At 38.3% G+C, this 26,125-nt stretch overlaps 2 protein-coding genes across 5 annotated transcripts in view; one reads left to right on the plus strand and one right to left on the minus strand.

Moving 5' to 3' along the window:
* TMEM117 (transmembrane protein 117) overlaps window positions 1–25,405 on the minus strand; it is a 175,913-nt gene extending 150,508 nt beyond the window's left edge. The window contains exons 1-2 of one of the 4 annotated variants that reach the window (XM_079304154.1): window positions 25,232–25,405; window positions 22,320–22,624 (exon numbers count right to left, since the gene is read on the minus strand). In XM_079304154.1, the coding sequence (XP_079160280.1) occupies window positions 22,320–22,596 (277 nt within the window). In that variant the 5' untranslated portion in view covers window positions 22,597–22,624; window positions 25,232–25,405. Of the gene's footprint in view, window positions 1–19,472; window positions 19,528–22,319; window positions 22,625–24,327; window positions 24,346–24,548; window positions 24,882–25,231 lie in introns of those variants that run through there. The other 3 variants (XM_079304153.1, XM_079304155.1, XM_079304156.1) reach the window with 3 other exon arrangements.
* Window positions 1,163–6,869, plus strand: LOC306801391 (P2Y purinoceptor 1-like; the record flags this gene model as incomplete). The annotated part of the gene is made up of 2 exons (XM_079304462.1): window positions 1,163–1,232; window positions 5,854–6,869. The coding sequence occupies 2 exons, from the start codon at window positions 1,163–1,165 to the stop codon at window positions 6,867–6,869; spliced, it is 1,086 nt and encodes a 361-aa protein (XP_079160588.1).
* Window positions 25,406–26,125: the final 720 nt, after the last annotated feature.

Consider the following 26,125-nt stretch of genomic DNA (forward strand, 5'->3'; position numbering starts at 1 on the left):
TGGTATGTCTTGCCACTTGAAAAAAAGCTCTGTTTACTTTGCCACTGATGTTAAATGAAACCTTTATGATATTTTCGCTGCAAACATATTTTTCCTGGGCTAGCTTTTCTTCTCTGTCATCTCTTACCTTTAGAGAATTGTTTAGAGATCGAAAACCTCACCAGCACAAGTGATGGGAATTTGCTTTTGCAAGGCTGAGAGTGCCTCAGCAAAAGCCAAGAGAGGGGAAAGGAAGGCAATGGATAATTCAAGCAGCAAAGTGAAGGACAGCATCTAACTAGGAGACAGTGCAGTCTGGTGCTAGAAGATGTCATAACAGGGAGAACAGAAGTAATATGAGGAGCTGGACAGGAAGTGTGAAGAGAAGTGATGTAGCAGCCTGAGAAGTGAAATGGTCTGGGATGGAGGCAATTTCTCTGAGCTGGTTGTTGAACTACCAAGTCCACCTTTAGCATTGATTAGGGCTGGACACAGGGGAAAATATAAAGTGGGAGAAAATAATAAATTTGAAGTGCTCATTTAGGCAGACAAGAAGATCCCAGGACTGGTGTTTGCTGCTGAAGAAGGAGATGCAGGTTTGGGGGAAGAAGACTTGAAGACCTGGAGCAGACATGGGGTATGGGCTGAAGAGGTAGGATGTAAACTCTGGATTAAGCATCTGAGGATGAGTGATCTTTGACAAAGCTGAGACTTTGGAATTATGTGGGAACCACGAGGCAGGAGAAGTGACAGGTGGCTATAGGGGGCTGAATGAAGCTCTATGATGGGACAAGAGCAACACAGGTCCACAGACCAGTCCAGCAGCAGGGCAGCAACAAGGATTCTGTGAGTGAATAAAGGTGAAGAAAGGGAAAGTGCAAACACATGCCCCAAGCCCCTGTATTCTATCCTCTGACTGCTGTAAACCATGACAGTCCCAGGCCTAGCTAGACTGAGGATGTCCCATAAGTCTGTCCTTCCCTAAAGAGCAAGCTGAGGCTGCTATGGCAATAGCATATTATCCTCACTTACTGAGAGGAGGGGCTTAATGATAAAAGATACTTCCCTTGCAGTTTGATGCCTACTCTAGGAACAGCTGCCATTGCATATGGAATATTACCAACACCTTGGATAATAAACAGCACTCACGAAATAGAGTTGTGATTTCAGGAGGTCCAGATTAATGGAGAGAAAAAACACAGTCTGGAATCTAGACATCTGTAAAACAGATATCTTCAACTTTTCTAAAACAGGTAAGAGAAATACTTAATAAATATTCATTGCACCTGTACTCCCAAAGTAATGTTTTTTCCTATTTAGTTATTACACACTGATTAATATCTACAAATGTGTGTAAGAATATTTTCATAAACACTGTCTTCAGTAGGCAAATTCTTCCACTTCAACTTTCCTTCTACTGTAGTTTGTGTTTGTCATATAGGACTTAATTAACTCTCAAGCAGGTTTCATCAACATAATCTTTTTAATAAAAAAAATAGTACTTTAATCACAATATTGATATCTAAGAATGAAAGGAATTGGATATTAGCACAGTCTTCTTACCTAACTGCATACAAATGTTGCAGATACTACTTATTGTTCCCACCATACCAGTATGTATAATATGCTAAATGCAGTTAAACTAAAATTTGTTAAATGATCCACCTAATGCTCACATTGCTCTATATATATCCTTTCATATCAACTCAGTTGAAATAAAAATAGGTTGCATCAGATGATTACCTAACAGGTAAGTTATTAAAAGTAAAAATTGCAAATAATGCTTCTTATTTTTACAGCAAAACCTAGGACGCTGTATGATGCTTTTTTATATATAAAATGAGCTAAAAGGTTACACTTTGAAAGCATACATAACAGAAATATTGTGTGAATGGTCAGAAATTTGGAAAACCTATCTAGAATTGGAATAGACTTGTACTAGATTAAAATACTATTCCAAGCCATCCAATAAAATTCTCAGAGTAATTCCAGAAAAATAAAACAGTTCATGTAAAATTAGGGCTTTTACTATAAAGAATAGCAAACAAAAAGTAGCAAGGGGCAAAGAGAGTAGATAAGGAATAATATTACACAAAATAAGCTTTTGACTAAACTTTCTTTTTTTTTTGTTTTATTTCTTATTTGTTGCTTATTATGAACTTGTTAAAAATGTAAAATAAACCCCGAGAGGTAAGACAGAGAACATGGTTATTAGGATGTATTTATACATAAAAAATTATATACTTTAAAAATCCCAAATAAATGTGTTAAGCCTAATGAACCTGTTGCAAATGCAAGTTAAATGCCATATGAATGACCACCAGTGATAAACTGTGAATTAGCTATATACAAAAATCAATCAAGATTCTCCTATCATAATGTTTCCTAGCTCCACCACAAGCTTCCTGAAAACGTAATATTTTACTAGAAGCAGTTTTTTTTTTTTTTCTGCTCCAAGGCTTTGGAGGGCACATCAACAGTACTAGGGGAACACAGGATAGCAGAGATTCCAGCGTTGAGGGTCCTGCAACAGGCAGTAACCAACCAGGATTTTTTTTCAGTCCAAGAGAAAAGACAACTCAATAGGAAGGTACAAAAAACTGAGTCAAACAGGTCACTTTTCTAAAGACTAAAGCTTTTCTAGTATCTTTAGATCCACAGCCCATAAGATGGTTGCACTCATTAAACTGCAAAAGCAGAACCAAGAGAAACAGCAAGTTCTTACCTATGCATTTAACCTGCTTTCTTGCCTTAATTATGGTGCAAATCATAAACTTCAACCACTTCTTGGGCATATTTGCAATATTCTAATGCCAAGCTCTTCATTTAATCTAATGTATTCCTTTAATTCTGGGGATCCCATCAAGGGATTGCTCTTTCTGCCCACTTAGTGCTCAAGGTCATCTTCATCAATGACTGAAACCGTTCAACTGAAAAATTAACCTCAATAAATGGGAAGTATTTTTAAACCTTGAAAACCTTTCATAAAAGTTTGGCAGGTCTGGTTTTAGTCAGTAAGAGCAACACATGCACACTATAACACCACGGTGCTGCTGCTTATTCTACCCTAATACAATATGCATGCATGTGTTGGCTGGATTTGCTTAAGAATACATGCACTTAGAAGTGAATGCTGTAATGCCCAGGAAAAGAAAGTTTCCTTAAAATAAAGATGCAAAGTTTTGGATTTGAACTGTGATGACAATCTAGTCATATCCTGTAACTTGAGTGATTCTGTTGATCTGTAGATTCTTCTAAGACAGAAGACTTGCTATTGTCTGATACCAAAAAAAATCACTTCTAAAAATTTTTACAGCATGTATCTTCTGGCCATCAGGGGAGCTCCAATGGCTTCAGCATAGAGCAGTGCAGTCAGACTGTATCCTTAATTGCATAAGGATTTAAATTCTTCTGATGGAAGACCAGGAGATCCTGGAATAGCACCAAGCTGAGGGTCAGACCCCTTTTGTTTTCCCCTTGCTCATTAAGTTAACTCAGGAGAGCTTCTTTTTATCTCTGCACCTGCTGCCCTGTGTCCACCCTGTAAGTCACTCATTTGAATTGCAAAGCACAGTTTCAAGAATCTAGTCTTATTTATGGTTTCTAAAATACAAAGAATTAACAGGAGACATGAAAAACATTTTAGAAAATTCAGATAGGAATCCCAAGGTAGGCATGGGGGAAATGCCTACACAAACAGACATATTTTCTAATGACTCTCTGAGCACCAAATGCACCTTACACAGCTGGGCAGTGCTATCCCCTCCAGCTACAAAACCAACTTCATACAGCTCAGCCCTGAGTGCAGCTCAGTAAACTGAAGGTGATGAAGGAGAAAGGGGATTTTGTTTCATTCAGGTCTGTGACTGCCCTAACACAGTTAGTAATAAGGCTGCACATCCAGACTTTATCTAGCCAACTTAGAGCAAAGCAGAGCAGGTGGCACAGCTGTTGGCCTCCCTCTATTTCGACCTACCTACAACCCTTGGCTAAAAGCTTAATAAGATCAGGAATCTGCCATTGCAATTCTCTAGTGCAGCTATGGCCAATCTGCTTGTGGCCAGTTTAGGACTAATTTATACTGCCAACACAACTTGGAATCAAGTGTCTGGTGCCTCCATTTGTAACTACTGAAAAGGAAGCAGAGGTAGGAAATGCCATTTGATTCCAAGAACACACAAACTCTAGCCAAGAAGATTTTAGGAAAATAGAAATTTCCTATACCTATTCAAACTACTTTTAATTGAACATATAATGAGAAAATGTTACTCAGCTATGTTTCACATTTTAAAGAATTTACAGGGATATCTTATAAATTTCAGTGGAAGAAAACAATTACACAATTAGCATAATTTTTTATATTCACAAAGGTTAAGGAGCAGGGAACAGATATCAACCTAAGGTTAAAGTCCAGTGCTTCAATACTTAAAAAAATACATTTACAGAACGAACACTCCCCACCTGTGAAATACACTGTGAGTAGAACAGATGGTTTTCCATCTACATAATTTCCTGAAAGTCATTTGACTGCCTTTGTTGCTGAGCTTCTAGAGAAACCACTTTCCTTCCTAGTTTTGTTGAGTACAGTCTAAACCAGCTTTTTGCTGGGTAACTGAGTGGACTATAAATTTGGAAAGCACAATAACACAGTCTTTATTTAGAAGGTCTTCACTGCAACTTCTGTTTGTTATATATTTTGACCCATGTATACAAACATACCTTTGGAAAAGTCTTATTGTATTAAACTTGACAGGAGAGCAAAGCATTACATTAGGAAAAAAAAACCACAATTGCCAATTTAACAGTTGAAGATGTTTCAAAATTTTCAATTAATCAATAATAATGTGAAAAGGTCCTCTCTTCCACTCAAAGTGTGGCCTGTACTGAAGAAAATTTTATTCTGTCATCCTAGCAAGCACTGTAGTGGACTCTGATCTACAAATTGCTGTTTGGATGGTCCTTATACAAAGCTTCTACTTGGACAGACCTCACAGTTTGGCACCATTTGGAAATTTTCTAGAAACATAACAAGCTGCAACTGGTGACAGCTCATTCTGACAGAATATTCCAGCCTTTGGTTCTATCAGGAGGAAAAAAATTAGAATTAAACATAAGACTTTACAAGCATTAAACACTTGCTTTGAAAAATACACTGCAGATCTATATTCCATAATGGGAATTGATACAAAGTAGGCCATAAAGTCAGACAAAAAGAAATTCTCTAACCCTACCAAAGCACAATCTTTTAATCCTGGAACAAATATTTACAGAAGAAAATAAAAGTATCAAAAAAGGCACCATGTCTAGCACTTTAGATTGAAAAGTTTCCGTGGCCTTCACTAAAAGCAGAATTTCATCCTGCTTTGTTTTGATGCTGTTTTATTCATCTCAGTCAAGTTCACTGCACAGCTGCCCACATGAAACTTGCCCCCAGGCCCCATATGGATGCTCAAGGCAATCAAAGCAATGATGGAATGAGCACGGGCAATTACTGTCCTCCTGTCATCTCTTCTGCTTTTTCCAAAGATAGACACAAACACATTAGTGGCCAAGGGACACTGCTCTCACTTGAGACTGTACACTTTTTTCCTCCTATCCATCATACACTACAACAAATAACAGAGAGGAAAGTATATAAAGCTTTGCATATAAGTTCATGAAGATCTGCTTGTGTGGGTGTTGCAGAGTAAGCTGTGTTACCTACTTGGAGTTTACATTTTTTTCAGATAGAGAAGAGAGTGTGTACATTATACTATGTTCTCTTTTGCCAGTTCAAACACACTGAATTTAACTTATTATTTTTGACTTTTCAATGCAATGTATCCAACTCAATTTTTATTTTAAAGGCTGTTGGTCTCTCTTTTTTCACTTCAGGTGTACTCCATGGACAGATGACGAATGGCACATGCATTATTGTCATTTGCAACACAAATCCTAAGATGGAGTGGTACTGTTATTTGCTGATTGTGGTTTGCCTTTCCACCTTATTAACAGGATTTCTAGGCAATATACTTGCACTAAGACATTATGTTTACTGCATGAAGACATGGACTACCAATACCATATTTCTCTTTAATTTGGCACTGTGTGACTTTACTTGGACTCTCATGGCACCTTTTTCAGTGTATTATAACGTCCAGAAGTATGCTGTCTATTTCAGTCAAGTGTTTTATCAGATCATAGATCTATTCTTTAGTATCAATACCTACGGAAGCGTGTATTTCCTTACGCTCATCAGTTTTGACAGATACATAGGTGCTGTTCATCCCATCAGTTCATTAACATGGTGGGACAAAGAAAAGGCTGTGTTCTGCACTGTTGGGGTGTGGATCTTCATAGGCATTGCATCGCTGCCTGAGGTTTATGGCACAGTTGCAGCCACAAGACGGCATGACATCATCAATTACCTAGATATCACTGAAGAACCGCTACAATTTGCCATGCCATTCACATTCTCCAAACTTGTACTGAGGTTCCTAATTCCAGCCACAGTCATCTTCACATGCTACATGTTGACTCTCAAAGCATTACTGCAATTCAGTAAACGTCAGCAGAGAAGGAACAGACTTGTTAGGCCTCTGTTACTGATTTCAGCTGCGATAATTGTGTTTGCTGTTTCTGTCATACCTTACCATGTTATGATGATGGTGATAATAATTTATAGAATTAATTGCCAACCACCCTGTGAGAATATAAGCACATTAAGTGCCATTTACAAAGTCACAAAGATCATCTGCGGCATCAACAGTTGCCTTGACCCAATCATTTTTACAATAGCAAATAAGACATTCTGCAAAAGAAGTATAAAATGTCATCCCAAATGTCAGTACTGCTGCTGTCTGACAGGAAGGGGAAGAGACATCACTGTGTCCCTCAGAACAATGACTTAAACACCAGTCTACAAAGACTTGCATCTCCAGCTTCTCATTTGGCTTTGTGTCCTCAGACCCATTTCATATTTGGTCTCCCATATTGTACAAGTATCTCTCAAATAAGCAAGAATACACAGAAATGCAGAGTAGAATTCAACATGACAAGAAACACTAGCAGCTCCTAGCTTTGCAGAATTGGCATTTTAAATATTGTTGTTGTACCCTAATTTATTGTATGTACATGCAACATGGAATAAAAAAATGATAAAAAGTTCTAAGCAGCTCCTTTAATTCTGGGCAAGAATAATACAGTGAGATTAAGAGCAGACAGTGTTGAAAAGCCTCCTCATAGTTACTGTTAATTATTTCTTCATCTCTTTGTAAGTGCTGCTGTGATTGTGCAATTAATAACTGTCAGAATGCTTACAGCTGAACTGCTTGAGCATTTGCAGAGAGGCTTTCTACAAGCACTTCATTTTACTGCTGCTTGCACTAGAGTTCCAGTGGCAGTGGAACCTCATTAACCCAGGAAAGTGCAGCACATTTCCAAAAACAAACAAACAAAAAATAAATAGTAAAATAAAGTCCCTGAGGATAGTCAGAGCCACAGTGAATCTGCTCATGAAATAAACAAGCATGGATTAGAGAGCTGTGCTGTCTTCTCCCAGGCAGCAGGGGCTCCCCCCAGCCCTGGGCAGCTACAGATGTTTGTTATTAGTGCTCTGCTTCAGGGGAGCCCCTGTTCTGCCTTGAACTCTCAACTTCTCTACAGGGAGAAGTCTGCACTGGAAAAGCTCTGAAATAAAAAGGTGGCTGAGCTGCAAGAAAGGTAAGAGATGCCACTACACAGAATGCTTATTCTCTTGTTCCTTTGGGGTTTTAGCACCACAGTTTCAGGACAGTCCAAGATAATTACAATAAAATGCATTTTAGTCATTCAACCAGCACAACAGTCATCAGAACATCCACCTTCAAGAGCCATTAAATATGTGTTCTTTCATCACACTGTATGGGCAAAATATTCATGTTCCAATAATCAGCCACCTGCTGACTTGTTTTCTTGCCAAGTTCCACACATTACCTTGTTAATTACAAAAGCCCATGTATCAGTGAGCACATTAACTTTACTTTCAAAGTTACTGATGATGAAGTAGATTTTAATATACTTTGTACAGTCCTAATTCTTTAATTTCCACAGTTTTAATATAATTTTCCCCTTGTATGTATTAGAAAATTATACCTACATGGGTATTCAATCTCTCTAGTTCTATGTTTCAATTGTATTGTCTAAATATATACATAATAAATCTAGGGAAAAAAAAATTTTTAGTTGTCTGTGACAAGAAAATAATTCAGTTCTGATAATCTGAAACAATTTACAGGTGTTGGGATGTATTACTACACAAAGTAGTAAAAGCCCACAGAAAAATTACAAGTCTATGTGTACTTACCTCATTCTAATTACTCCTTCTTTCCTTTGATATTTCTTAATATTTCCATTTTTTTACTTTAAAAAATATGTTTTAATTGTCTATTAGAAAGATGCTTCCATGTCTGTTTACCACCACTGTCTGTGTCCACAAGTTCCATAAAGCTCATTAATTATCTATAAATAAAGCCATCTATAACAGAGGTCCTAAGATGCTCACACAAATAAGAGAAAAAGGGGGGAAAAAGGAGAAGAAACAACCTCATGCTTCTAAAGAGATTAATCTCAACCAACTCTAAATAATGAAGAACAGAAAGAAAAAAAAAAGCAGATAAGGGCATTGCTACAAAACACACCTGTGCCACACTGCCTCTGTTGGCTGTCCTTCCAGCCTGGATATCTCACACACCATGCCTTTATCCTGGGCTGACTCTAAAAGCACAGCATAATCTTTATGCTTCCATCTCTTACCCTAAGCTATTTCTGTTTCTCATGATACTCAGCAATGAATATACTCTAGTAGCTGATAAGGGTTCTAGAAACTAGTTTTCTTGATTATAAATTATTATATAATCAATTAAACATACTTTTTAAAAGCATTTTTGTTCAACTAGGCTGATCTAATGCTAATGTTGCCCTGATTGAAACCAAAAGTTTTCTTCAAAAAGGCACAAGACATCTATTCATATTTATTTGCTTATATTTTTACTTTGAAGTACATTATCCTAAAATGTTTTATTATAATATTACCTGGATAGAATGACATAAAGAAATGAAATTAAATGTTTATTCCATTTTGCTAAAATAAGTGAACAACAAACTAAACAGCCAAGAGCCAAAGTAAGCATCTTCTACTATGACAATTTTGTTGCAATATTGGTTTCTCACAGATCTTTGTTTGAATTAAATCTGAGAACATGGTATCTTGTTAAACACCTAACTATTATGAGTTTGAACACATTATGTAATAATGTATTAGCCTACAAAACTCACTACAAGGTCTAGGAAGCTTTTGTGTACCTTATTTAAATATTCTAACATCTTCATAATAAATCTTCATAATTTAATGAACTCAAGATACACCATGGCCTGAAAGATTTGGCCTTTTATGTATGTGCTCAGCTGTTGTCAGAGAAACAACTTTCCCATTTACTATTGTACAGTCAGCATTGTTATGTAAGCAAAAAATTGTTAAACCAAAAATCTCTAAGTTGAAGAGATAAATTTTGCTACAAATTTCCCAAAGTTGCTAAGGAAAGCAATCTTTATATTCTTTATTTTTCTTTGGAATACTTTCATCTCAGAGAGAAACTACTGAAATGCTTGCTTATAAAGACAGCTTAAGAGCTAAGTTTTTTAAATAGAAAATGTTTAGATGTTCCTAAAACTTTGGTTTTCTCTTCAATATACATAAATGAGTGTATTCTGATATCAAAGTTTTTCTTTGCCATGCCTCAGAACCACCTCATTTGGCAAAAAGCTAACAAAGAATGCCATAATCCTACTAAAATACTTCACTATTGTACGTTGCTTTCATCTGTGTATGTCAAATCTCTTTAGGCAGGAGAAAAAATATGCCTAGACTGGTTCTACAGCTGGAGGAACCTCAGCAGAGGCAGGTGATACGGTCCATTGCCTGCCTTGTAAAGAAGTGCAGCTTCTCTGCTCCTGCTTTAGGGAGACCAAGACTCTGGCCAAGCCTCCCTGTGCTCTGCCTGGAGCCTGCAATCAAGAGGTGATGGGATGTGCTGGCCTCCTGCAGGGACTGTCAAATGCACAGCCCTCCCAAGTCCTCTTCTCAGGATTCTCCCATCCTGGGGCTTAGCTGCTCAGTCCCTTCCACTTCACATGACTCAGCACAGGCGGGGCTTCCTCCAGCTGGGAAAGGTGAACCTTAGTCAGGGAGCACTGCAGTTCTCAGCTTCTGCAGTCTAAGGTAAAATGCAGCCTAATGTCACAAAAGGTAACAGTCAAGGTCTCAGCTACTGACCCAGCTAGAAAACTGATGATGTCCTCACACAGAACATTGTGTGCTGAGACAAAGGCAGCTTAGGATCTCCAGTTTCCCACCAGTTCAGCCAACACTGGTCAGAAGACTGATGTCCACAGACAGATGTCTGTCCACTGGGCTTCTTTTGCAGCCTGTCTTGCCTGATTTTGGTGGTATCTGAACTAGACACTGCAGATCAGTGCACACAGGTGAAATGCAAGCACTCTACCTTCTTTAGAGAAAGAAATGCCACTTGAAAAATGACACATAGCCTTTAAAGATTTCTTGCTATTTCTCAAAGAAGAAAACAGAATTGTTCAAAAGAATGCATATTCATCTTTTAATACCAAAACAAGAACAGGAGGATGGACTTTTGCTGCTGCAAGGAAAGAGCTGACATTTTCTTTTCTTAGTGGATTTCCCAAAGGCAAGAAAGAGCCGGGTGGTGATGGTCAGTGCCATCTGCCATCCCAAACATTGTAGGGGGGCCCTGAAGGCACCACATCCCTGCTTTACATTAATGTCATTCCTATTGCCTTGAAGCAATATTTCAGGCTGCTGATTTGGAAGAGTTGTAAAATGCAGATAATGTGGGAAGATGCAAAGCTATGCCAGAATTAGTGTGTAGGCAAGGCTGAATTATGAATTTTTCTGCACCTCTCAATTTCCATTATAGAGATTTAGCCTATAATTTTAATTTTAGACTTTATTATTACTGACGTTATTACTTCAGGTTTAGACAATTGTGCTGATGCAGATAAAAGGAAACCTGCAAAAATAGATATTGATTTCCTGTAATGTTTTAGAACATTTTTAGTGGGGAACTAACTGAAAACCCTGCATTAGCAACAGAAAATGCTAACGTATTTGTTCCTGAGGTGCAGATTTTTAAATTCTATCCCAGGTTACAAAACTAACATGAAAAATAATTCTCTTTTAAAATAGCTTCACTGCATAGTATTTTTAAAAAGTTATTTAAAGTGCATGTAAGTATTTAATTCTTTTTTTCCACTTTTTATTCTTTTAGAATTTTTAGCATTTTTAAGAAACCTGGGTTTTAACTGCCAAACCTATGTAAGCAATTTCACAATCCTCCTTATTTTTTTTTAATTCTAGAGCTAAAATGTTTTATCAACATTTATGTCATGCCCCCAGAAACAACATTTTCCTTCTTTGAATTCTTTGGAATCCAAACATCATAGCAGATAAAAGAAACAAAGCAGTATTTATAGCCTGTATAATGCTGGCTGAACTCTGAAGGGAACTGCTGAAATCTCTATTCTTCAATATCAGTTTGATGATGCTCTGCAACAACTTGTCAAAATAATCAGGGTTTTTTCTGTACTGTTTGTTCTTTTCTCCTGAAGCCAATTCACAAGCTTATTTTTAATAGTAAATAGAATTGCTTACAATGTATCTACTACATAGGCCTTTGAAATAAAGATTTATAAAAAATTTTGAGTCAGAAAACAAAGCAATTTTAGCACGAGGCTTATTTTTTGTCTTCAATAAGTATTTGCAACTCTGCTGTCTATGATGGAGACTGTGACCAGATCCACCTTGGACAAACAGGTACTCCAGGGGTTACAGAGCAGGTCTGTGTTTCCATTGCCAAGCAAAGTGGAGAATTGGTTGTGTGGAACTGAGAGGAAGCACACTCCAGTGACAAAAAAGACACTCTAGATCACAGTAGAATACAGGGGTATGTACATAGACCTGAGTTTTTCCAGACTCACTGAAAACTGTTTTTTTGTAAGTTACACACTCCTCAACTGGCAGCTGTATATGCATCCAGATCAACACTTGTCTGAGCCCAAAAAGGAATACAATCAGTTCATCCAGTTCTGTGTCAGAAGTAGATTGTACTTCAATCTGCACAGATCTTACACAGGAATGCTGATTATTATCCTGCCAGATTTGGACCAGTCTTATAGTTAGCAGTTGTACTTCTTATCAGTGAGTGTGTAGCACTTACAATATTTTCCAGAATATTGTTCCTGTTGTTACAGAAGTACTTGACAATCCCAAAACTCCATTAACTTTGTCTTACTACCCCTTTGCCCTCCTAGCAGGGGATGGAGGATGCCAAATTACTATTTCAACAAACCTATTTTATAATGGCACCACCAAGACAAATGATGCAAAATTAGTTTCATGGGTTAAAATCTTTGCAAGACTTATTTCAGTTTTGAGCAGAAGTTTCCAAATGCTGAAAAATTTATTCTGAAGAAAAAAGGTCAGATTACCTACTTTAATAACTCAGGAATATATTTAAAAATTTTATAGAGTCAAAATTGAATAGCTATGTCTTCTTTAATCACCTGAAAATCTGAGCTTTTGCACTTGACATTTTTCACTCAATTGAAAAATTCAGAGAAATGTCATAAAAATCTAAGTATGAATACTTCCACCAATGCATAAATATCCTGCAATGACAAAATATTAAGAATTGCTTGTTAATCTTAATTTGCTTTTCTAGAAATAGCACATCATTCATTTGTATTATGTACACTATATAATCATGTCCAAAAAGGATTATTTACTACATACAGATTGAAAGAGACCACAGATGAGACTAAACTGTCATAGCCGCTATATTTAGTAACAATTTTGGAAAAACTGAATTTTAAATCATTTGATACTATGTTATTTGCATAAATAACCAGGGCAAATAATATATTGCAAGATCTATGTTTATTAGGAATACTCTGGCTGAAGAAATTGTGTTATAATAATCAGTGAAACTGAACAAAAAAATATTTACATGGTAAATTTCCTTTGGAGCTGATGTATAATGAAGACAAATTTTCATTACTAAGAAAACAAAAGGGTGGGTAGGTTACAAGTAGAACATACAAAAGTGCTCTTTCAAGGTGACTGTATAGAAAGCTAGTAAACTATTAGGTCAGCAGGGAGAAGCAGAAAATTTTCTAATTTAAAAACGTTTTCATTTTTTGCAATATATGTTTGTTTTCCCCTTTGCTTTTAAATTAATTATGAATTTAATCATAAAAATAGTGTACAGAAATATGCATTGCTATTCTTTATCTAGCTTATTTAGCTCTCCTTATTGGAAGCTGTTTAACCAGCTGCCATGTTCACTCGAGACCACTAGAAGGAGCTCCTCTATTGAAAGACAATTATTTCTGTCTGAATTGCTGTTAAAAGCTAATTTTGCTCCAGCAACTGTGGTTCTGTCCAGTTGTTTACACAGACTGTAATTGCAGCCACTATCCCTGCTATAAAACAGCTGGACCTCGTCTGCTATTACCATTATCACAGCATGAAAGTAACAGATCTGTTATCACTCATTTTCTAATAAATCAAAATCCCATCTGAGCAGGATTCTAATTAGTTTTGCTGGAAGGCAAGGCATGGAAATTGTGGTGGAACTAACAAACCATACATTTTGTAAAGTTAGGAATCACAGAATCATTTAGCTTGGAAAACACTTTTATGATATTTGAGTCCAATTTTACACCAAACACCACCAAACCCATTCCCAAAGTAAATTAAGGCAGAATGCATCCCTAACTAGAATGTATTAGAATAGAACTTGCACACTTGTCTGAAGTCTGAAGAAAGCCCAATATAAAAAAGAAAAAAAAAAAAAAAGCCACCACCAAACAAAAAACTAAGACAAACATACAAACACAAGCGTATGATCTATAATAATTCCACACCACCAAAAGTATTGGGATATCAAACTGCATTTAAAAGGACAAGGATCAATAATTCATTTCTTATACACAGCCTTATATGAGCCTCAACCAAGTTCTGGTTTAGTTTGATACCCAGAGTGGCATCCTGATAACCTCTGTGTACACACAGGCTGCCTTGGTCAGATGTGTGCCCTAGCAAGGCAAGCAGAAAAACAGTCTCAAGAGAAGTTTGCTTTTTATCTGCAGCCTTGGAGATGGAAATCTGTAGACCTCCCCAAGAGAGTAGCACTGTTTTACTCTCTGAATTTAGACAAGTCATACAGAAGTGATCTCTAATTTAGACAAAAATCACTCCACCTTTGGCTGCCGTGGAGATTGGGCTCATGGTATATAAGACCCAAACCTCTTCAAAGTAATCTCAGCTGGAACCTATCAAGGATAACATGAAACCAGTGGTAGGCATGGAGAAAACTCTAAACACTTTTTTATTTGCTGCATGAAAGTGACAAAAAATTGAACGTTGTGCTAAGCGCTGAATTCCCCAGAGCACAAACTCCACAGACATTCCACATAAAATATTATTTTCAGTTTCTCCTCCCTTTTCTAGCACATTACACAATCAGGTGTGAATTAACATCCATATTCTTGGTCACATACATCTATGTGCAGAATTTATAAAAAGAACTAAGATATTTGTGGAGTTTCGTTATTCAAAATTGTGGTCTCTCAATTTCAAGACCTTTTACTCAAGTAAGCTAAAATTAAATATTGTTGTTGCTGTGACTCTCTAGGAATGTTTTTCTCCATCTTGCCTCATCTCTTTGCTCCCTCACTGCCCTAATTATTTGTTTAGCATGTTTGACTTGACCTTAATCTTTTACAGATTTAATTTCTTATTTGCTTTACTACTAAATGAAAGTATGTTTCATAGTAGACAGACATTGCATCAGTGTCCCAGAAATAGAAAACATTATTTAGCATGTACATAAGTGAGCATAATAAGCCCCATGCAGCTGGCCACTTTGAAAGATCATACCCCAGTGCTGCAGATGAAAGCTGGATTCAGGGTTCTGCTGCTACCTCTACTCAGATACCCAGACTGCTCCTGGGAGACTTCTTCCTCACATAAAGTCACCAAGAATGGTGTGAATCCTCAGAGCAGGAGAGTTTCTGCTGTTCCTGCTATCCCCTGACATGAGTTATGCAATGGGGAAAGGGGCATTGTCCTTTCTAATGGGAAGAGAAAGAAGAAAGCAGGAAATTCTGTTTTCCAGCATCTATTAGGGCATGTGTCTCTCATGTCTCAGCAATCATATTTAGAATCCCAGTATTTCTGCTCTACCTGTGTCATAGGGAACAATCACTGATCCCCCCTCCTTAAAAGTCACTCTGGTTAGTGAATACATTTACAAATTCTTTTCACTTTTGCCATATGTAAAAAATCTATGAGAAACATACACACCACACCTACTATTTGCTAAATAGTTCTTATATCCTGATCATGTATATAAATTTTTTCAAGGACCAGAATATGTTGAAGGTTTTTCATTCTAGAATTTAAAAAAAAAAAAAAAAACACCAAAACAAAACCCACTCACCCACCCCTGCCCCCCCCCCCCATATATATATATATATATATATATATATTTATCTTTTTAAGACAGGTGCACAGGCTGGGGGAGCCTACAGGCTGGATTCTGCTTGGGGTCTCAGCAAAATCACACAGAGAGAAATGCTGGCTTGTAGGTAAAGGACCTTCATGCTATTCTGACAGCCTAAGGGGACCTTTGAAAGGACACAGCATGGCCAAGGAAATCATGTTCTCCTGGGAACTCTCCAGCAGGCACATGGCAAGGTGATGTTCCACGCTAATATCCTCTCCATCTCCTCCTTGCATGGGATAATGATATATGAAATTTGCCCCAGCACTAGGCTGCACCTGCACTATGCCCATCAGGATGCATCTACTAAGAATAAGCTCACTTCTATTTCTGGAAATTGGGGAATGGAGACATATCATTCCCATAAGTGGCAGCCATCAATTCCATAATCACTCCTGGCTTCAAACAGAAATAAAAATCTGAAAGCCATGTCAAAAAGATCAAACACAGATTTGACACAACAATATGAAATAGCAATGAACTTATTTTTAGTTTTCAGTCACTGAGTGCTAAATATTATCTAGAGCTTTCCCATTATGGAAAAATCTGACACATGTAGCTCTTCTTGCACTCTTATGTTACTGCTTGGGGAGTGGGATGTGCACCTCCAGTAGAGTCAAAGCTTTCATTGAAGAGAGAATAATCTTTTTGTAGCTATTGCCTGTATCTCTCTAATTAAACTCTACAATTTACTGCCCAAAGACTGATTCCACAACTAAGGCTAAATGCAGGCAACAGCAGTCTTCTCATTGACTGTGAAAAGAGGAAACAGTGAGATGTTATGGCTCTTCTAAAAATAAGCGTAAGAGAAGAAATTAGGAGGTCACTTGCATGCTTTTCATTTATATTTGAAAGGTCACTTGTGGTCTCCCTCATGAATGATGTAAAGTTTAAAATAAACTGATATCTGAATTACTGTCAGCTTGCCAGAGCTGGAATCTGATGAGCCTGCAACTCGTTCAGTGGCTGGCTGAGAGCGTCTTCTTTTTATGTTGATTTTTTTTTTTTTTTTTTTTAATTTGAGGACTCTGGCTCTCAGAAATGCTTGCTCACAGTCATTCGTGCATTATTATTAGCAAACTGTTAGACTGTCCCCTTGGCACACATTTTGTAGGACCAAAATAATTTTATTGTATTGCTTCAATATTTTACTGGTACAAAAGAGGTGAATTGACCGTGAGGCAAAATCACAGCAGACCTTGAATACCTTCAACAGAATTAACTTGGTCATTGTTATTAAAATACTGAACAGGCTCTTGAAGACAGTATTTTTTACCAGCTATCACATTAGTTGTTTCCTATTAGGCTGGAGTCATCAATGGGAAAGAAAGAGCAGGAACAAAGTTGCTGAGTATTAAGTGACAGTCCTTACTGTAAGGTAAGACAGAGCTGACAACAGAAAAGAATAAGATCTAATCAGTTTAGAATTTTATGCAAGTATTGCTATACACACACACCACTTCTTTCTACAGATGGTGGTATAGCTGTTCCTATCACTACCATCAAACAGGAATAGGAAACAATCTGGCTGAAAAACAAGCATGCAAAAATCTTAGCAAATCTATGAGAAGCTTCTTTGGCAAAACAGATCACATAGCTCATTAGCTATTTCACAAGCACCACTATGAAAGTGATATGCCAACACTAGCAGTAATACCACTGCCCAGATTTTACACTAACATGACCCCTAATATATCAGGATACTAACTAATTATTTATATAGTACTGTATTAATTTATCCTGTTACCAGACTAACATCCACTTTTCCTATGTAGTGCAACATCATCCTGACTAAACCCCAGTCTGCCCAATTTCCTCTTGCAGTCTCCATTAAGTTAATACACCCCCTACATTTCAGCATAAAAGCAGACACTAAAGAGTCTGCTTTTAAGACATTTGCATGATCTTTTACAGCCTTCCAGATACGATGTTTGACAAAAAGAGTAATGTTTTCAGACAGCATAACCTTGGTGGGTGTTTTGTTTGAAACCCTGCCTGTATCATGAAATTGCTCCCAGCATGGCACTACTGTCTGTTAAAAAATCTGCACCATTTGTGTGCACCCACAGTTAAGTGCAAATCCTATAATGAGTGTTTTATTCATTTATCCCAGTGTCAGAAGCTCGGATTATAATTTAATTTTAAATAAACTGCATACTGTGAACATTTGTAAGAGAGCAACCCATTAAATTCAACATTTATACAACTCTAATTTACTTGCTGTATTATGATTCCTCCACTTTAAGAAATACAGATTTAATTATATATATATATATATATATATATAGTTTTCTGTAATTTTTTATAGTACATTAAGATTTAATTTTTCCATACACACCATTTAGAAAGAACTTACAAGTAGAAATGTAAGCACACTCATTGGCAATTGATTCAAACACAAGTACAATACAAATACAAATACAGTCACACTAATCAGACTTTTAACCTGATTTTAATACATCTTTAGAATCAGGAAAATGGGCAGGTAGAAATGTATGTTTTGTAGTAATTTTTTAAAAACTGACATATATATAATATGCAGCATCAGCTAAGTATTAGTGCACATAATGATCAGTCAAATCAAAAATGCTGGACTGAAAAAATAAGATGCATTTCCAAGTATATTGCCCATTTATGCATACTGCTAATAATCTATTCAAATTGAAAACTATTTTAAATTTACATGATAGATCATGTTTGTCTACATTGATGCAAAATGCATAGCCTGAACTTTGGGCCAAAAAACACCCCACTGAATTCAGAATTAAGGTCTGAAGTAGTGCAGAAGAGCAACTGTGCATATGCTGAGCAGATGCCATTTAAAACACACTTTCCACACCTTAAACACTGTTGTTTTCCATACAATGCCCCAGAGTAATATGAAAAATAGGCAAATGTTTATTTAGGAATTTATTTTAGCTCAAAATTTGAATGATTTTAATGCATTTTTTAAATGCAGTGTCATCAATGAGTCAGTTTGTAAGCTCTCCCTGATTTAAATAAAGCAGAAAATTCATCAAGAAATTATTACTTTCCGTTATCTCAAGTAATTTTCTCATACAGAAAGAAAAATCAAACCAGGGGTAGGTATTTTTACTTTTCATTTCCCCAAATTTTCAGTGATCTTCTGTGACCTTTCACTTTCCATTGCAAAATAAAAAGCACTGCAGAGCACAATGCCTAACCAAACAGAATGTATGCTTGGTGATGGATCGAAATAATACAGTGGATAACAGCCAAAAGACAATGTTAAATTCTACTTGTTCTGACCACATGCCATGAAGATATAAAGAATATATTAGATAAGGGCTGTTTTCCACAGAAATATTTATTGTGGGAGATGGTTATAAAATGAAGTAAGCCATTTCATGACTAAAGAACAAAAAAAGTAATTGTTTTCTAATCTTGTTTTAAGTCACAAGGAGTGTCTTGAAGGATTCTATAAAGATGATGCTGCTCAAAGGTTGCAACAGAAAACATTCCACTATGTCCTCCAATTAAGATCTCTCATCAATATAGTTTACCTACTCCCTTATCTCTCTGTAAACTCAAGAGTGATGAAGCCTGAATCAGGTTTCCAGCACCCTTCTCCTTCCACTTTTAGCCACATAAGATGCTTGCACTTATTTCTTTTATTTTTTAGTCCTATTTTTTTAGACAGTCATGGCTATCAGGCAGTGACTGTCACAGACAGTTAAATTATGACATAGTTCTAGCTATGCTGTTTTTCAAGTTCCTATGCAAACTCAGCAGCAAGAAATACAGAAGACAAGGAACAAAAAAGCAATAAGGGCATAGAGAAGGAAAATATTTTCCTTCCCTCTTCACTTAAAGTGAGATGTGCAGACTAATCCTTTTCATTTTCAATTTGCAGCCTACCTGAAAGGGGCAGATTGGTGCTGTTTGGTTTCCTGACTGCAGGTAGTTATACACAGGCCACAAGAAACAACCAGTCACAATTTCCTCTTCAGAGTTTAGCAGAGAACAAAAATAAAGAAGGATTTAAAACCAGAGTGGTCCTAAGCAATTACATATTAAAAAAAAAAAAAGGTAAAATTTAAAAAAAATTACAAAAGTAGCAGTTACTTAGAAAAATAGACTAGATAAATTAAAAACAATAAAGGAGTGAATTCATTAACTTCTTGATGCCAGAAGATCCAGAGGACCTATTCGACGAGGATCTCAATAAAAGAAGTGATTTCTAGGCAATGAAGTCATTAAAGTAATAGCAAATAACAGGCAGAAAATATTTCAGCACGGTCTGTACAGATTTTCTGGAGACTCAGAGATATCTGAAGCTGTAAACTCACATTCTCATCGAAGCAATCTCTATCCACACACAGCCACATCAGTCAGCAGTACAGTCAGCTCTTCAGTCACACTGCCTGCCATCTGCTCACAGTGTAGCACAAGCAACAGCACATTTCCACTGGCACACTGTGTGGGTGCAGTCCCACAGCACTCGAGCCAACACAAGGTATGGCTGCCACAGCCCCCAGCTATCTTGGCTGCACAGTCCTTGGCCATTTCATCAGCACTGGCACTCAAGTGATCACATCAGTTCAAAGAGCTGCTGTAGATGACAGCAGAAGCAACTGATTTTCCATGAGATTGGCTGCCTGAGCTGGCTTGCTGCACTGTCACATCAACAACAGCATTGGCTCAAGGGAGGCACCAAACTCATGTGGCTGGCATTAGGAGAGTGGGGTTGTGACAGTTCTATGTTGGCTCAAATTGCCTTGAAACTCAGTGTGCAGCAACCAGCCTCAAATCAGATTGTACCTACACCCATATCGCTTGTCCAGACCACAGCCACAAATATCCATAAACTAGCACTGCTTCAGGGTTAGGAATTTCTTGCCCATTAGCTCCCTCTCAATGCTGACCCCATCTTAGCACTGCCACAAACATTAGTACGGTCAGACATGTGATCCTTACAGAAATAAAAGATGGGCACTGCTAATATGACTAAGTTCCCTATCCTGTTTCACTGAGCAACTGCACAAAGACACACACAGCAGACACTGAAGGCTGGACAGACCTTCTCTGTTTGGCAGTAAGACTGAACCAAGCCACTTTAAAATTTATGTTTAGCTACATATGATATTCATTTACAAATCCAGAAGGTATTACTATAATAACCTACCTAGATAGAAGATAATTACTCCGTAGTCAGAAAAATGTGTTCTAAAAAACAAAAATGCATGTCTTGATGAGGTCATATCCTATAAAAAAACTTGTCCCACTGATTGTCTAGTCCTTCATTTAAAAGAAAAAAAAAAAAAAAAACCACTGGCTATTTGCCACTTCCAAGCACTGGACCTTGCATTGTATATGCTGAACTGAAAGTTCTGTCCTTCAAATTTGAGCAAGTCACTCTCTAATCCTCCTTTTATCCTCTCAATCCTCTCACTATTGGCTAATTTTCTAAATTTATCATCAGTTTCATCACTTTTCCTTAAGCATTTTCAGTTTAACAAAATCATTTCTCAGCTGGGGAAGCAGAATTGAAAACATTTTTGTGATAGCCCTTGTTCCAGGTAAAATGTCCTCTTTATGGGAAAGTTTTACATGTACCATTACACTATGGTAAAATAGCTGGATAGCTGAATAAGAAGCTTAACTATTTTTCAAAATAAGTGCTTCAACAGAAGTCTCTATTAAAATACATCTCTTAATGTGGTTTTGCTTGTTCATTCCTCAACACAATAGCCTTACATTTGATTTACTGAAACAACAGTGGCTCTCTCTTGATCTTAATAGAATGAGACAGACCAAGGAAATGGCCTATCGCTCATGTGCTTCCAGGTGTTCCAATAACCATCCATCCTTCAGTGTTACCAGTATAACAATATGGGATTGTCCATCTAGACCAGCAGCAACACACCCAGAATCAGATGTTTCAAAGAAGAGTGCAAATGGCAGGAACAAAGAAATCTTTTCTACTGAAGGTTTCTAGTTATCTCTAGGACACAGAGACAGCCTTGAGCCTTCAGATACAGCACTATCTACATGTAAGTTAAGACAACAATTAATAACCTTGTATCTTTATATACTTACATCAAAGTTCTCAGACTCAGAATTTATTCCAGGGCCATTTCATTTGTTTCAGTTAGTCCATGTACAGTATGTTCCTCAGTTAAGTAATATCTTGTGGATGGAAACAGTTACTGTCATGTTTTTCCCCATTTTTCACTTTTCCACTTTACTGATTTGCTCTTGTACTAAAGCAGAGACAGGTTCTACCTCTCTAGAATTCCCATTTTCACATGGGAGCTTTTCAGTACAGCTCTGCTAATACTTACAAATGCCTCTGCCTCCACTTAAGAGTCTTTTGACAAGACATGAAGAGTTGCCACACCAAGGAAATTTTTTTCCTTCAAATTGCTGAGAAAGTTATATAATAAGACCTAAAACCTGGTCTGAGGGTGCAAAGAAGTACATTTGTAACATGGAAAAATTGAAAATTACTGACCTCCCAAGTATTTAAAACATGTCAGCTTTCACTACTTTTTTTTTTTTCACTTTTTTGACTGAAATCATTGAGAATTATGCTATGGCATTAGTTTCTATGATGGTGTAAGCTTTGATGTCCTGAGTTCTATACAGATCTAAACAATAGAAACAATTAAAAGCAAAGTTTACAAAGTTGCCACAAGAAGAAAGCTAAAAGGAAAAGTCAGAAAGCCATTACCAGGAAGTCAACAGATGCATATTTTAACTTACCAAACAAGCGCTGATGGAAGAGAAATTTCCCAGCTATCAGTCCTGTGAGAATGGCAAGGAGCCACAGAAACACCTTCAAGAATCTCCAGCCTCCTCCTTCAGGATATTTATTTGTTACAAAGGAGAAACAATTACCAACAACAATGACATTGGCTTCTGTCTGGCTGTGAGATACTGGGTCCTCAGCAAATATTAAGAAGTTAAAGAAGATCACTAAGTAAGCCACAACTAAGCGAGACCACGGGTGCTGGAAGTAGTAGCGGAAGTCTTTATCCATCCTCAGATACTGAAGAACTGGGTTTTGCCTGTAAGTAAAGACACAAATACAGAATGTTATATATACCCCAAATTCTCAGAGCTTAGGAGAGACTCACACATTACAAAAATCAAATCATTGCAACCTTGTCATGAGTAATTTTTAACACTTTAGACTTGGCAAGAAATAAAAGTTTCAATCAAAAGAGACAGTTAGGTCCAGGTAAAGAAAAACTGAAATTTCTCCCTATTTCAATGTGAAAACAACAACCAAACATATCTGCATTGTGGCACGGGATTTTCAGTCTCAAATATACTACTGCTTTTATGCCTCCTCCATAATGGGGCATGAAAATAATGAATATAAGAACATGACAGGTTACCTAAAACTCAGACTGCCTTTCCAGTCACACGAAAAATACAACACAGATTTCACAAACGTTCATGCTAAACCTAAATGGAATCTTTCTCCATGTGGGAGAGGATGGAATCAGCCCAGGAATTCAAAGGTCTTCTATTGGAAGCTTAAAAACATATGACCCAGAAACATCAAACACTTATGCTCACATGAAAGAAAAACATGTTGGAAAAGTTTCTAGAATTAAGTCTTGCAAGTCAGGCCAGCCTGTATAAATATTTTCATTTACTTCAGAGAGTACACCTACAGGTAAACATATTTTCAAAACCATAAAATTAGGCACCCTGAAAACAGACTGTTCTGTATGAATCCAAAAACTGTATTTTGAAACGTGTTTACTTATTAATTATGGCTATAGAAAAATGCGACTGAGCATGGTCAACATTTTAGTTGATTGCCATTTTATTTATTTTTCTTTTATTCACAACCAACTAGCTGTTTCATCCTCTTGGACCCCTTTGCACAAAGATACAAGGCCTTTGTGTTATAGAACACCAAAATTATTCAAGTGACAGAGTGTGTAGGAAGAAAAAAATACTGCTTGTTTATTACAGCATGATCCTTGAAGGATACATTGACAAATTTTTGCAAATGTCATATGCCCTGCAGCAAAATCCCAAACCAAACAAACAAAAACCACCCATAAAATACCAAAAACCCGATCAATTACTCATCCCTTCCTGGACTTCTAACTTAGGACTTGCAAACTTAGAAATGGCATAAATTTGATTTAATGTCTCCCTTTAGTTAGTCCCAAAATTATTTAATTTATATTAGTAAAATTGCAAGGAATCCTGTACCTATTAAATGAAAAGGATAAAATAACCTCTTTACAGGCTCAGACAATTCATTCAGTAAATAGCAGAAAGGAATAATATCCCATTATCCATAAATGACATATGAAAAAGAAAAAATACCACAATATGGAGTTAAAAAGTTGGCACAAGGAAGTGTCGGTCCTTCAAAAACTTTATGAAAAAAAGTACCTTAAGTAATGGTCGTTGTCTAAGAAAATACCATTCTGGGGAGATTAAACTGCTTTTAGAGCCATAAGGATGCTTAAAGCTATCTTTTATCTCTTATTCTGCTTTCGTTCTGTTACCATTAAGAAAAGTTTTGTTATTGCCTTATGTGTATGAACCATCTTACAGCCCGAATGGGGCTGGAGATAAACAACTACATGTCCTGGTATTTTTGACAGCTGGCGGATACCCGAGAGTTATCAAACATCCAGCTGAAGACGCGGCTTCCTAGGAAGCGTTTTATAGCATCAGAAGCCAATATTAGCAATAGCAGCAGTGACAAATTGCTAACAAAAATCCTGCTTCCACCTACCTCAACGCTAAACCCGCGGGTGCCAAGAGCGCGGCGGAGCACACGCCCGGCACAACCTGTTAAATAAATGGACCATTTCCCTGTCCCCGGCGCGGACCCGGGCAGCCGCGGCCACCCCACCCTGCGCGGCGGCCGCGGCCGCTCCCGCCCGCCGGGCTCGGGGCCACGGGCCCCCGCAGCGCCGCCGCCGCTCTCGCTCCCTCCCTCTCTCAGTCACTCACTCACCGCCGCGGGGGATCGGCCGCGCTGCTGCTGCGGCTCGGCTCGGCGCGGCACCCGCCCCGGTGCGGCTCCCGGCGGCGGGCGGCCCCGCTCCGCCCCGCTCCGCTCCGCTGCCCCCGCGGCCGGCAGGGCCCCCAGCCGCTCGGGCGCTGACAGCGCCGCTGCTGCCGCGGCGTCCCGCCCCCCGGTGCCGCGGGAGGGAGCGGCGGCTGCGGCGGCGGCGGTGGCTGCGCTCCTCCGCTCCGCTCCGCTCCGCTCCGCCGGCGGGCGCGGGCGAGCGGCCCCGGCAGTGCCGCAGCCGCGGCGGAGCGGGCGGCGCCGCTGCGGCAGGTCCCGGCGCCCGTGCCCGCCCCTCCTCGGAGCCTGCCAGCAAGGAGCCGAAACGTGCGCGCTGTGCCGCGGGGGGCTTTAGGCACCTGGAAAAGGGCGGCCGGCGAGCCACGGGGGTTTATGCAGCCGGCGAGGTGAACGAAACCCGAGCAGCCTTCAATTGCCATCGGTCAAACTCCAGTATTATGGAAATTTACGAACACGGAGAAACAGGCGGTCAAATCTGGTTATTTATTATTCCAAAGCAAAAGCACAGGGCTGGTAATAACAGCCAGATCACTCAGGGCGAACTACGAAAATACGAGCTTCTCATATCTGGGAGGGGAAGGAGGTTTACACCCAATTTACTTACTTGGGAAGGGGCTATGCTGAGGCTCCAGGGTGCACACACAGTCTGTAGGGTCACTGTGTCGGGCAAAATGACTCTGTGCAGCCTGCCAGAGTTGTTGACATTGCACTTCAGCCGAATTGTCAACCAAAGCCTTTTAATGTGGGATGTAGTCCCTAGTGTCAGTGTGCTGGTATTGCTGACATCCCAGGAAAACGTTTACAGGATGCTCTCGGCATTGCATTATGACTGGTTTTAATGCAGTATGTATTAGCTCTGGTTATTGCTGAAGACAGATAAAATCAACTTGAAATTGCTAGATACAGCCTCATTATATTGTTGAGAAAAGTTAGGTAATTCCATTGGGGCAGATATCTGAAATTTGGCATCAGACATTTGGCTGCTTCAGGCCAACGTAGACAGGAATGTGGCTGAGATTCACTGAGGAATGTGGAAGGGTCTTTAGAAGAGTCACGTTGCAAAAGACCAGCACAACCAGAATAAGCAGCAGAAGACAACTTGTGAACCCGTTCTGTATTTCTGGCAATACAGTTTTGTGTATTTTTGTAAATAAATCTAACTGCTATTGAAGATGTCTCACATAATCATTACATTATCTTTCTCAGTGGAATAGTCTGAGACCCTCGGTTGTATGTAGGAAAATGCAGTATCCAGTATTTCACACTAACACACCCCAAGCTGTCTTTACAGTAAAAAGAAAATTCAAATAGTCAGAGATGAAAAATCATCATGTGCAATGTGAGAGTACAGAAATACGGTGAGAAGTACTAAAGCACTGCCTGTTCATGCAACAGTTCTGTGTGTACTGCCACTCTTGCAGAACTGTCTCCTTATGTTCAGCTAATGAGAATCCATAGAGAGAGGCAGTGTGCACTACAGAGATCACACTCTTCATGC

Source organism: Erithacus rubecula (genome assembly GCF_903797595.1).
Source record: "Erithacus rubecula genome assembly, chromosome: 4".
Taxonomy (NCBI): domain Eukaryota; kingdom Metazoa; phylum Chordata; class Aves; order Passeriformes; family Muscicapidae; genus Erithacus; species Erithacus rubecula.